The sequence below is a fragment of the Diplotaxodon limnothrissa genome, linkage group LG6 (assembly GCF_057381915.1).
Source record: "Diplotaxodon limnothrissa isolate DT_005_m linkage group LG6, D_limnothrissa_male_GT1.1, whole genome shotgun sequence".
Lineage (NCBI taxonomy): Eukaryota > Metazoa > Chordata > Actinopteri > Cichliformes > Cichlidae > Diplotaxodon > Diplotaxodon limnothrissa.
In genome coordinates this window covers 8,911,016-8,924,746 of record NC_140601.1, presented here as the reverse complement: position 1 = coordinate 8,924,746, position 13,731 = coordinate 8,911,016, and the positions used below count along the sequence as shown (strand labels likewise).

Here is a 13,731-nt window from a genome sequence, read left to right as displayed (position 1 = left end):
ACCATAATATACATAAAACACAATTACTTAAAATAAATCAATAAATACACAAACACTTTAACCAGTGCTTTCTGAGACTGGATGAGTAACGGGAACCACTCACTGTCGGATCTGTGAGTGCTAAAATTATACTGTTACTCGAACCATCCAGTCGTTCTCTAAAATTGAACATTAGCTTCCTTAAAAGTGCTTTAAAAGTCCAAACACCCACAGCTACAAACATCTGGCTGGCACTACCACTTCTAGGTATCCTGCAAAGGATTCTCATCGCATCATTATATGCAACATGCAGCTTCTGCATGCTACATTGTTTGTAGGATGACCACAAGGGGGCAGTATATAGCGGTGTGCAATACGCTTTAAACAAAGCCACTTTAACTGGAAGTGAACAAAAGCTGAATTTGCGTGCAATAGTATTTGCCTGCACATAGAGCTTACACCGTTGTCTGTATATGTCATCATCATCATTCATTTGCTCAGTAATAAAGTGACCGAGGTATTTCACCTTTTTATGAACTTCAAGAGTTTTTTGTGCCAGTTTAAACAAAGGGAAATTTAGCTGTTTATCCTGCTTGGTTCTACATATCAAAACAGCACTTTTAGCAGCATTGTACTCAATGTCATATTGCACACCATATTCAGTACAGACATTAAGAAGATCCTGTAACCCAGCACTGCTTGGACTAAAAACAACCAGGTCATCTGCATACATAAGATGATTTATCAGTGCTTTACCTAATATACACCCAGTGTTACAGGCTCTCAGTTGTATGGACAAATCATCAACATACAAATTAAATAAAATTGGAGACAAAATCCCACCCCGTCTAACACCATTGCTGACACCAAAGGGGGCAGAAATACTGCTTCCCCATTTAACCTGCATGTTCTGATGAGCGTACCAGTAAGAGAGAATCCTCACGATGTACTGAGGAACTCCCCATCTCTTCATTTTATCAAAAAGTTTTCTGTGGTTCACTCGATCAAAAGCCTTAGAGGCATCAATGAAAGACATGAGGACAGATGAATTTTTAGCCCTGTACAAACTGACTATTTCCTTGAGTGCATATATGCACATGTCAGTGCCGTGCTTTGAAGCCAAACTGATTATCCAGAGAAGAGATGAACACACTAACTCTGTCAAACAAGATTCTTTCTAACACCTTAGATAAAATACTGGCTAGTGCAATTGGCCTGTAATTATCCAAGCAGCTCACTTTTGCAGCTTTGTCCTTCATAACTGGTACCAGTAAAATACACAGCATTGAGTCTGGTAATATGCCATGAATCATAAACCCAGTGAAACAGAGTGCTAAAGGAGGAGCTAGCCTTACACTAGCGTGTTTTAAATGTTCTGCAGTGATGTGATCCAAACCAGAGGATTTATTATCAGACAACCTATGAATGGCTTCATATACTTCATGTGTCCTTACACTTATTGTGTCATTACTCATGTCAAGATTGTCCTCATATGGTTCACTTTTTATACAGTTAAACAACGCACTGTAATGCTGTCTCCATAATGCTGCAATGTTATCTGCCCCAGAAACACCTTCAACAGTTGATGGTAGAGATGGTTTACAGTTATTAAGAGCTTTCACCTCTTTCCAAAAATCTGCCATATTATTACACAGCATTTTCCTGGCCAAAGAATCTGCTCTTAGCATTTGCTCATTTTTAGTTATAAAGCGAACAGCGTACTTATATCTGGCATTCGCACATTTTTTCTGTTCAAATTCTGGGCCTTGTTTAGGTCTTCCAGCCATGGCCCAACATTTATAAGCTATGCGAGCTTCATCATGGTACATGGATACATGTTCTTTCCAGCCAGGTCTGATGTTAGGTTTCTTATGCTTATTGTTTATCAAGCAGTGTGCCACTTTTATACAGAGCAGTCACTATATCATCATACATGGAGCAGAGTAAATGTTTATGCACAGCATTCTTACAGTTGACATCTTTGCACAAAATAGCTTCTTTATTTATATGCATATTAATAATCATACGGTTCTTGGAGTGAGTGCATACACTCATGAAGTTTAGTAACTTCCGGTCACTGCAACAAGTCCAGGTACAGTTTACCGACGGATGGGTGCAGGACCTTGAAATGCACCGTGTAGAACGAAAGACCATCGTACGTATCATAAGTTTACCAGTCTCACAAATCGTCGTCATAAATACACATTCGTTAACCGTTTATTAATATAACCTTTGAGCTCAACGGTAATTAATTAGTAGTGGAAATAATTTCTGGTTCATCACAGAAATGTAGCAGTGACAACAATACTATATGCTGTAATCGTACTGGGCAATTAGTGATACAAAAAAACCTGTTTTATCCTGTGAATAAATGTATATGTTTTGTCAATGTACCATAATAACATAAGCGAAACGCAATATTGTGTCAGGACAATTCACTATTTATGCACAATAAATAAAGGAGCATAGCGCCACAATTTCTGTTCAGCGCCAGACTTGCTTGTAACCTATATCACCAATTATGTTATGAAAATGACGTATTAACTACTAAAAAACACTGACCTTCGTGTAAATGCTTGGAGCAGACTAACCTGTGAGCTGGAGAGTTCTGGGACGTTATATTTGATCTTTGAATGGCTGCAATCCAGGCCACCCGTCGCGTCTTTGTTACTTCGGAAACATGGCTCGAACAATTTCTCTTCAACGACGTAATCCGATAACAACCGATCTCTTTACCCGTCGGCTTCCCGTGGCTGTCATGCGACCGGCTATTGCAGTTAATAATACAACAGCTTCTTGACATTTTTGTGTTTCTTTTTATTGCTGTATAACTGATTTTAATTGAAAGCCTGCGTGCGCTAGTACCGCTTGCCACGAGTTCCCAGAATCCTTTGCGGTTCTACCCGTGAATGACGTCACATTTTCAATCTCTATATAATATGCATGTTAAATTTTATATTTGGGGTAAAATATCAAGTCTTTTCAAGTAAACCGGTTCAAGTCCAATTCAAGTCCCAAGTCATTGGTGTAAAAGTCCAAGTCAAGTCACAAGTCTTAGAACATTTTTTCAAGTCAAGTCTAAAGTCATAAAATTAATGACTCGAGTCTGACTCGAGTCCAAGTCATGTGACTCGAGTCCACACCTCTGCAGAGAAGTGATTGTTGCATCAAGTGATTGAGCAAATGCTTGAATGAAGGGTGACTGTGTTTGACACATTGAATAATTGTGTGGAGGAACTAAAGGTCTGTTTGCATCCCGCAAGAATCTGCTGGAGTGTTTACTTCTGAGCTTAACTAATTTGTTTGGACTGGTGGCAGCAGCGCCAAGTGAGTAAACTGCAAGGTGGCTCATTAGAAATGATTAGAAGTGACCCTGTAAACACAGACACTGTTGTTGGCATCGATGCCAGCTGTTCTTAAAAAAGAAACAAGAACCCTAAACAGAGCTATTACCCACCTGAATGCTAGGCTGTCCTATTCTCTGAGAACACACAAGCATATTTCCAAATGATTATGCAGAATAGAGTTACGAGTACAGGAAGCTTTCTGGAAGAGCACTATGGACCCTCGCCGGGCTCCTGGTGTTAATCTTTTTTGTTTCATTTATTTGTTTTATTTTATTAATCGTGTTCTTATCAGAGTAGTTATTATGGTAGAGCAGACAGGTTGGTGAGGGACGAATTCGTAATACAGCCATTCACACTGATTACATCATTTTACTGGATTAATTTGCATCCAGTGAAATTATAAATTAGATGTTTGTTTGTTTGTTTGTTTTTTTAAATAAATAGAGCACCAATCAGACCAATAGACCAATCACAATACTGCATTTGCCAACGAGTGTGCTTGTAGCTCAAACTGCATTTGAATATGGAAATAGTTAAATAATAACTTATTTATTTGTTTTGTATGAAAACAGTAAGTAGACAGCTTTAACTTCTGGGTCAAACCATGAAATTCCCCCTGCTCCTGACATCTCATGACAATCGGATGAACCCACAATCTCAGTTTCCTCCTTTTCTTGTTTAGAACCACATCATCAGCACTTGATGTCAACATTTTTTGAGAACAAATTTGAATGTGTCTATAGACGTGACATGACAAGTTGGGATCTGAAAAATTCAACATTTCTGTGTGTAATGACCTTTATAAGAATATATATGTGGACATTTTTGTAATTTTGGTTAAAAAAAAAAAGATTGTGAAAATGTTGAATTAGTCAAGTGTATTTGGGCAAACAGTGGCTCATTCAGTAACGGGAAGACTGGTGTCAGTCCCTGGTCCCTCTAGAAGCCCCAGAACTGTCCCCGATAAGTCACTGTAGCATGAAGTTGTGTGTGGACGTCAAATATATGAAGTCAGTGTGTCTCACACTGAATGAATGGGTGATTTGGTCGTGTAATGCAGAGTGCTTTGAGTGGTCAATAAGACTGAAAAGCACTATGTAAATTGGATCCATTAACTGTTTTGTTCAGTCCTAATGTAAAATACTGATTATAGAAGCTTTTAACTTAAGATTGCTTAGTGACTGTGCCATTAAATCTAATTAACTGTATATAGTAACTAAACTTGCACTCCCAGCACATTGTGCTCTTTTACTTCTTTTTTTTTTTTTTTTGCTGCCTTTAGCTTAATGAACCCTTTAAGTTCTTTCTTGCTGAGGCTAAAAAAGACTTAAAACTAGATTAAAGAGTGAACTGAGATGCACTGCATTGCTAAAAAAATGCAACTTTTATACAGGGACAGCCTCATTTTACTCATTTTTATTAACTTGTTCACCATGATTATAAGTTTTATTATGTCTAATATGTTCAGAGGCAGATCCACACTGTCACTATAACATTTTTTCTTCTTTCTCCTGTTGACATTAAGCTCAGATTACTTTTAATAACTCATGTCCCCCAGCTTGTACCAATAATCAACCCTGCAGGTATGATGCATCTCATTCCTTTTGACGATCCTTACAGATACTGGAATCAGATTACTTTTTGGGCGCTGTGTGGACCTAATTAACCCAAGTGATCTTCTGTACTTTGGCTCATCTGAAAGGAAATTAACATTGTCACCCATCTGAAGAATGACATTGAATCAAAGGGTAAGCAATCAGAGCCGAGGGAACGGTGGCAGAGGCTGACTTTGGAATGGTTAAAGACACAGTGAGCTTGTGAGTGGGTGGCGTCTCATTGTGCTTATAGCTCATTGTCTGTCAGCCTAATGTTATTTTTAACCAGAAACGCAGTAAAAGATGGATGAAACAGGAAAGGGGAGGAACTCTTTTCATGAGCCTTTTTTTAGCTGCACTGTATTATTAATCTTCATTCTGATTAGCAGGGAAACAGCTTTTTTTTTAAAGAAATTAGATCAAAAGCACCAAGGGCCTGTTCTTATGTGTATTTATATTGCCACATTCTTTGCAATCAAAAATGCAGTCATAGCAAATATGACTGAAATAAAACAACTGTATTTTGCCAGTAAGACATTTTTAAGCAATATTTTTTAAGTATAAAACCATAAATTAAAGTTCAGAAACCCAAATCGGGCCTCATTCACACCGGCTTAGAGACCGGTCGCAGCAATCATAGCATGAGAGAAAAGTGTGTATTCCTGATTGGAAATTATGGAAGCTGTTGGCCGTCATTACTGGCTAAAGCCTCTGTTATGCACACCTAGAGACCTGTGAATGACATCCTGGCAACGACCAGTTGCTAGCTTCGTGGAATGAATTACCATGGCTGAACAGCTGTATCCAAGCCTTACGCAATGCAAAGTGTCGGATGCAGTGGTGTAAAGCACACCACCACTAGACGCTAGAGCAGTAATGAGCGGAAATCCTAATCTAAAGAACGACTCTGGGTTTAGTAGTTGGAAAACGGTACTTGTCTGACTGCATGCTGCTAATTGTAAAGTTTGGTGGAGGAGGGATTATCGTGTGAGGTTGCTTTTCATGAGTTGGGCTCAGCCTTTAGTTACGTTGGAAGGGACACTTCAACAGACATTTTGGTCAATTTCATGCTCCCAACTTTGTGGGAACAGTTTGCACATGCCCGCTTCCTGTTCCAGTGCGGTCATGTTGGAAAACTACGAAGACTACAAAGAACCATGTTAAAATTTTGTCAGGATGAAAAAGATTTGTATCGTGACCAGTGCCAAAAAGGTTCTTTTCTTATTGCTATACGAAATGATCTCCTTATATAAAAATGCACGATTTTCATAAAAGGAAATGTTTTTAGATGATAACATACAATACAATAACATCCTCTTAACACCGTCTGGGCCCAGATCATGGCGTGAGCATGGTTTAAATTTGGTTCTGAAGCTTTATTTCTTTTCACACTGTTATTTCTGGCCTTTGTAATTAAAAAGCTATTAATGCATTTCTGTAAAATGTAAATGAAATCAAATAATGGTAACCAGGCAGTTATTATTTATCACCCCATAAAAGTGTTTTTCACTCTTGGAGCTGCTGACTTTCCCTTTCCGAGGCCCTGTGAGATTCATACTGACTAATTACAACCCAGCGTGCATCCACTTAATGACAATTGATTGCCTTTTTTTTTCTCCCAAATGTTTTGTTTTCAAATCACCATGAACATCTAGTAATGGAGCCATTACAAAGTGAAGTCTTTCTGAGAGCATGAATAATGCAACAGTAAAATAATATTGTTCTGGCTTTTTTTTTTTTTTAAGTGTTTTATTTGAAATTATCTCAGTCCAAACGCTCTACTCTTTATGTGAAGTTTAAGCACATCTTGTATGGCTGTACTCTTCCCTGCATGTAGGCTGTAAGGTAAGGCTGGAATTCTGCACAAGAGCTGTTGATTTTTATCATTATTGGTACATAACACCACAGAGACAGGCAGAAGAAATTTGCAGTGATGCAGCATTATTTCTTTTATGGACTCTCTTCATGTGAGCTGTACATCAATTTCCTAAATACCCAACTGTCTCCACAGGGAGCCTAGACTCTTTCAGACAGCGATTCTGTGACCATTCAGCATGTATGCAGTGATAAGACTGAAATACATTTTAATGAGCATTGTGTTTCTCTTGGCTTGTTTTCCCTCTTCTGTTGTATTTTTTTTTCATTTCCTTATCTGTAGGGGAATACACCATATGGGTCTACTAACTGCTGATATGTGTTCTTGTTGGTAGGCACTCTACTGTGTAAGCTCTCACTGTGTTGTTGCTATTTGCAGCAGAACTAAAAATATTAAATAAATAGGGCTGCAGCACTCCAATGCCTCTCTTTTTTTTTTCGCCTGTCCCGTTTGGTTCTTTTGCCATCAGAATTATTGTCTAAAGGCAAAGAAAGATGCCCAATGGATTTACTTTACCAAATTGACCATCCCAGCCTTGCCGTATTGGTCTATTTGATTCACCTTTGTTTTTATTGTTTATTTTATTTTATTTTCACTTGCTACACACGGGACAGACATGACTGGGGGAAAGAAAGGGGAGAAAGAAAGAGGGAAAGAAAAACAGCGGGGAAGAGGAAAGTGATAAAGGGCAAAAAACAAAAACCAACAAAACAAACAGACAAAAAATACCTATATCAATCACCTGGATCACCTGCTGAGAAAGAAAAAAGAGAAAACAAGCAAAAAAAAAGAGCAATATAATAAACAACATCATCGCGATGACCTATGTGAATATAACAGTAAATATTAAATATTGAATATTATTGTGCAGCACGTAGGATCAACAGCGCACAGTGTGCTTTGAGGTAGGAGCCAAAAAGGGTGTAGTTTGTGTGTGTGAGCACCCGTGTGTACACCTGTGAGCATGAGTGCGCTTGTATTTAAAAGGTTCCTTCATGTAATGATCTGCTAGAGGGTGTGGGGAGCCACAGCCCCGTCCTCCAGGGTATGAAGCAGGTATGGAGGAGATCCAGGCTCCACACATCCAGAGGCCCTCAGAGCACCAGAGACCAAGGAAGACCAACGGAGGGGCAACCGTGCCACTCTCCCGGAAAGAGCTGAAGAGCCCCAAATGAGGGGGGGTTGCAGTGACGTGCCCGTGAGCTCTGCCTGCAGCCAGCTGTGCCAGAGTGACTGAGCCCCAGGCCGAGAGGCCGAGGGCACCCCACCCCCCGAAGGGGCCCGAGCGAGCCCCAGGCTCCAGGCCCTGACAAGCAGCCACCGGTGCGTACCTGGACGCCCATCCCTGGACACCAAGAACCACCAATGCACTGGCAGGGGGAGTGTTGGGGGGAGATAGGCCTCCATACCTTGGAGGGCCTGAGATGTCCCCAAAGAGGTGGCGTCTGATACCTGGCCTGACATATAGATACAGACAAACAGGCACACACAGATACAAACATCCATTCCCACCCTGATGCTCTCATATGCAAATACTCAGCACTCACCCAACGTGGAGAAAGACATAAATAGACACTGTACACACAATCACACTCCCCAAGCGTACTCTATACCCCAGGTCTAGGTACCCTTGCCCCTAGAGGGGGAAACATCACCCAGACCCAGTGTTACCCTTTTCCCTGGGGTGGAGAGAAGCAGACCGCCCCGACTCTGCAGCAGCAGGGAGGCCCCACATTCCAGACCCCAATCGGACGGCCAGCTCCTCCTCCCAGGCCCCCCGCTCCAACAGGCAGCAGAGAACGGGTGTGTGTGAAAACTCCAAACCTCCCTCATACACCCTGATGGTCATCTGGATGCCGTGTAGCATGCCCACCCCCAAGGACTTATATGTATGTGTTATGAGAGAGTGAGTAATGTGAATGTCTAAGTTGTGGGATAAAATTGAGGCACAGGCAGCCAGAAGGGGACAGAGGGGGGGATGCCTCCCCTGCACCCTGGTGACACAACTTTACCCCAAGACCCTGCATGTGTGGGTGATTGTGGTGGAGCGCGAAGAGGGAGGCAGCTGGAGATCCCCCGCTGACCCCAGTAGGCACCCCCATACTCTGGAACCCACCAGGGCAAGGGGGCCCAGGCCCATCCAGACCGGGGCCCAATTCAGCAGCACCGCCCAGCCCCACAGAGCCCGGGACAGCCCACCTGACCCCACCACAGAGAAAACTGCACCACCACCCCGTCATCCACTCATCTTCAAGACTACACAAGACAATAGACACCCAGGCTGAGATCTTCCTCCACCTCTCCAATATCTCTCCCTCACCTGCAGAGTGAGTTCCTGGAGAGAGGAGACCTCCTGCAAGATGTAACAGCCTCCCCCACCAGTTGAAGAGCCCCACAGGTGGCTCGATACACTGGTGGCACCCCGCGCCAGGGCTGAGCCCCCATACACCCACCCGCCCACAACCCCGACACACCAGCCAGGGCCCCAGCCCGGAGATGGGGTACCCCCAGAACCCCAGGCCCACCTACACAGCAAAATCTCCAGTGTTAAATTAACACTGGAGAGTGTCTATATGGGTCCACACCTCTGAGTGTTAAATACAACACTGTTGAGTGTTAAATTAACACTTTTGACAGTGTTATATGTTTAAAAGTAACCTAGTCAGTTTTGAAGATTAACAATGGCTAACACTGAGCAGTGCTGATTTTCTAACACTGGAAAATAACTCAAAATGTTAGAAATATTCCAGTGTTAGAAAACCAGCACTGCTCAGTGTTAGTCATTGTTAATCTTCAAAACTGACTAGGTTACTTTAAAACATATAACACTGTCAAAAGTGTTAATTTAACACTCAACAGTGTTGTATTTAACACTCAGAGGTGTGGACCCATATAGACACTCTCCAGTGTTAATTTAACACTGGAGATTTTGCTGTGTATGGGCAGCCAGGCTACCAGGTCAGTAACCCACGTCTGTGAGCACAGACCCTCCCCTGGCCCCGTTGCACGCATCCATGAGGAAACCATCACCTAAGAGCCAACAGAGCCCTTAACAGGCCATGACCGCAACCCTGGGTTGAGCCCTCCCAATGCCTCTTAATTGAATAGTTTAATTCAAGCCTCAATCACACAGGTGTAGAAACTGGTTGCTACGGAAAAATATGTATTCCCTAAGCAGTTAGCAAGTGGTTGCTGCAGGTTGTGCAGCAAACACTCGCTGGGCCAACATCTGGCTGTCCCAGATGTTGGCCCAGCCTTTAACACTTCAAGGTTTAGGAGTCCCATAAGGTTGATTGTGTTTATCTGGACGTAACGTTTTCAGTAGGAGAAACATTTCATCACTCATCTAAGTGACTTCTTCAGTCTCGGCTAACTGCAGGTTTCCCCAACCTTATAAACAGTACATTTGCATAATGACTGAAACTACCCACTGAATGAACAATGGGCTGTGAGGTCAGTTCCTTAATCATTGATATGCAAACTATGAGACCATTGCTCAACAACCAGTGATCATAGCCCATTGATCAGTGGTTTGAATGAGTCACAAAATGTTTCTCTCACTGAAAACGCTACGTCCAGATGAACAGAATCAACCTTTTGGGATTTACGTACCTGGATGATTGAGCATGCATCAAGACAAGGTTTAGGAGTGTTTATGGGAATCTTTGACTATTCTTAAGAAGCACATTTGTGAGGTCAGATACTGATGATGGACCAGAAGGCGTGGCTTGCAGTTTACACACTGTTAGAATGATCAAAAAGCTGACTTGGGTTAGAAGAAATGGATCTGAGTGTAGGGCACAAAATCTAAAGAAGGTTGCACTAAGTCCTGTTCAGACTGGATTTCTGGATGAAAGAATATATACAGAGAAAGACATTGAGTCAAACAGCATCATGGGCAGCATTTACCACAACCAAGGACCCCAGCTGAGCCAATCAATCAGACTGCCTTACCCCATGCTGCGCATCTGTCAGCACATGAAACAATGTGTATGTGTTGCTCACAGTATATCAGTGGGTGCTGCCACAGACTGGCAATCAGCTGCGGTTCACCTCTTCACCTCACACCCTTTATCAGGTACTCCTATATGAAGAGAAATGGGAACAAAAAGCAGGTCCTGGAGGGAATGGGGAGTCTTGAACTTTAGACATGCGGTAAGGGGTAAGGAGACTTCGGGGTTCAGGGCTAAGAGTGAGAAAGTGAGTAGTACCCTGGGAAACAAGACAAAGTGAGAGAAATAATATTTAAAAGACAGAAAAACAAAGGAGGAGATGCAAAAGAACAAGTTGTTTTTCACAGATTTAAACAGGATTGTGTTCATCAAAGGGAGAAACCTCTGAATAAAGAGACATTTATTTTTTACGTACAGTAAGTCTATCATCAAGGGTGTAATCAGTAGCAGAAAAGGCCAAGCCAGTGTTGGACGGACCTTAAACCTGCTTTTTTTTAAAATGCCCATGTCCTCTGGCTGCAAACGAAGGTCTGTTTGAATAGAAATTGATGAGAAAATTACCCTACTGACCTCAGTAAAGCTTTTACTATTGAAGTTACAGCCTCATTTGCCTGTTTCAGATCTTGTAACAATCCTCATTACTTTTAATGATTATGGCTCTTCTTCTGCTTCTTTCGGTTGCTTCCTTTATGGGTCACCACAGCAGATCATCTGCCTCCATCTCATCTTATGCCGACCATCCTCTTCTGTCACACCAACCCTCGGCATGGCCTCCTTCAATTCAATTCAATTCAAGACCCTTTGTTCAGTATATTCACTATCCCAGCTCAGCCTTGCCTCTCTAACTTTCTCTTCATCTGCTCAACCTGAGCTCTCCCTCCAATCTGCTCTTTTCTAATCTTGCCCAATCGGGCCACTCCCAATGAAAATCCAAACATCTTCAACTCTGCCACCATCTCAGCCTCCTGGCCTTTTCTTAGTGCCATCGTCTCCAAACCATACATCATTGCAGGTCTCACTACCATTTGTAAACCTTCGTTTTCACTCTTGCTGCTATCCTTCTGTCACAAATCATCCCTGACACTCGGCTCCACCCACACCCACTGTGGACTGTTACTTTGAACAGTTGATTCCAGGCATTCGAGCTCATCTCTCGTCACAATCTCTACTGCTTGCATTAAACATATGAAGAAAGCAGGCATATACACCTTAAAAACCGAGAAAAATAACTTTGTTTTTATCACGTTTTTTTAATCAGCTTTCAATAATTACATCATACTGTCTAAAAATCTGTTAAATACTCAAAATTTTGGGAAAGTGAGAAAAGTGGGAATTTTAAGCCAACTAAAGCTCTCATAAAGCAGAGCCTTGTTATCTTAAAGGGATTATGTAATTCATCTTATAATGGTGACATTCATCTGCCCCTTTGGCTCAGAGCAAGGTGGGAAAAAGTCACACATCTCTGTCTGTAACCTGCCAGCAGCGGCTGAAAATAACACCAGCTTCAGTAAATGGTGGTTAATTAAACAACACACCAAAGGATGGAGCTACTTTAAGCTAATCTATCAATTTTTTAAAAAGTCAGTAAGAGGTATTTAATATCTGAAAAGCTGGAAGCAAACGTAAGGTAAAAGCTGAATTTGCCTGACAGGAAGTGACTGAGTGACTTGAGTCTTGAGAAATGAAAAGATGGCGATTCAACAGGAAGTCTGACAATAGAAAAGAGCACAGCCAGATGTTGAGTTAACTTGACACAAAGACAGATGTTTGCAGTATTTGTAGTAGTTACTGACAAGGATGTTTTTTAATTATTTAAAGTAATGAAGAATGATGAAAATGGTTAGATGTTATCTATCTATATTAGATTTATCAAGGGGGAAATAATAAAGTAGTAGTTTTAAAAATATGAATATTACTCACTCTTATCAAACTTATTAGTAATGTTGTTTGTAGCCGTAATAGAAGATTGGAGAGTAGGAGTGATAGTGGAAGTACTATTTGCATTAGTATTACTATTTGTTTATTTATATACAAAAGTGCCAAAAGTACAGACATGCACTTAAGTAGAAGTACAGATACTAGTGCTGAAAACTACATGTGATCAGCTGTCCCGGGCCACCGCTCTGAGGTTTACTGCTGTTTCTGGACATACACAACTGATTTAACAAGATGTGAGCGGATGTTTTATAAGTGTTTGTAGTTGATTTCCATCCTCTACACTGACAGCACACTGTTTATTCTGTCTTTGTAATAAACAGTTTTTAGTTGGTATGAAGATCGAATTCAGTGAATCAATCTAAGCATCATCAGCTCAACTTCAAATGTATCTATGCTACACTTGATGTAAGCTAACGCTGACCATGAAACCACAGCCACCGTGCACCAGTTCTTTACTTTAAATACATCACATTTGTTTAAAAATATATTCCTGTTCCCTTTTTTTCTTCAAAAAGGGAGTAAAAGTACAAAGTGGTAGAAAAACCCTACTCAAGTAAAATACAGATACCTGAAATTTATACTTAACTACAATAGCAAAGTGTTTGTATTCGTCACTTTGTTCCCATCTCTGATTATGTATGCCAAATATCAGTGCTGTATTTGTGTGTCTGCATTGCAGGAGAGCCAGTGGCTGGACAGCGTCTCTCTGCTAATTAAGGACTCGTTAGAAGGAGACCTGATCGACAATCTCTCCGGTTCAGTTTTTCACCACTACGGCTCTCCTCCTATCTGCAAAGACTGCAAGAGTCACCCTCAAGAGGTTATCAGCGCTCCACACACACAGACACTCACAAAGCACAACCCTAAACATCTGCTGCCTTCATTTCAAATTTACAAGTCAGTAATAAAGTGCCACTACATCAATTATACAGATGCATATATTCTAAACACTACTAATGCACACACATACAGTGCATATGCAGTATAATGTTTCAGCAGTAAATAAACTGCTGAGCATGTCTTCATTTCACATCACACACATT

The 13,731-nt window shown here is 41.3% G+C and overlaps 1 protein-coding gene across 2 annotated transcripts in view; it reads left to right on the top strand.

Moving 5' to 3' along the window:
* LOC146630072 (voltage-dependent T-type calcium channel subunit alpha-1I-like) overlaps positions 1–13,731 on the top strand; it is a 222,776-nt gene that overhangs the window by 196,708 nt on the left and 12,337 nt on the right. For both annotated transcript variants that reach the window (XM_085356770.1, XM_085356771.1), the window contains one exon: positions 13,368–13,508. In XM_085356770.1, coding sequence (XP_085212896.1) covers positions 13,368–13,508 — 141 coding nt within the window. The remainder of the gene's footprint in view (positions 1–13,367; positions 13,509–13,731) is intronic.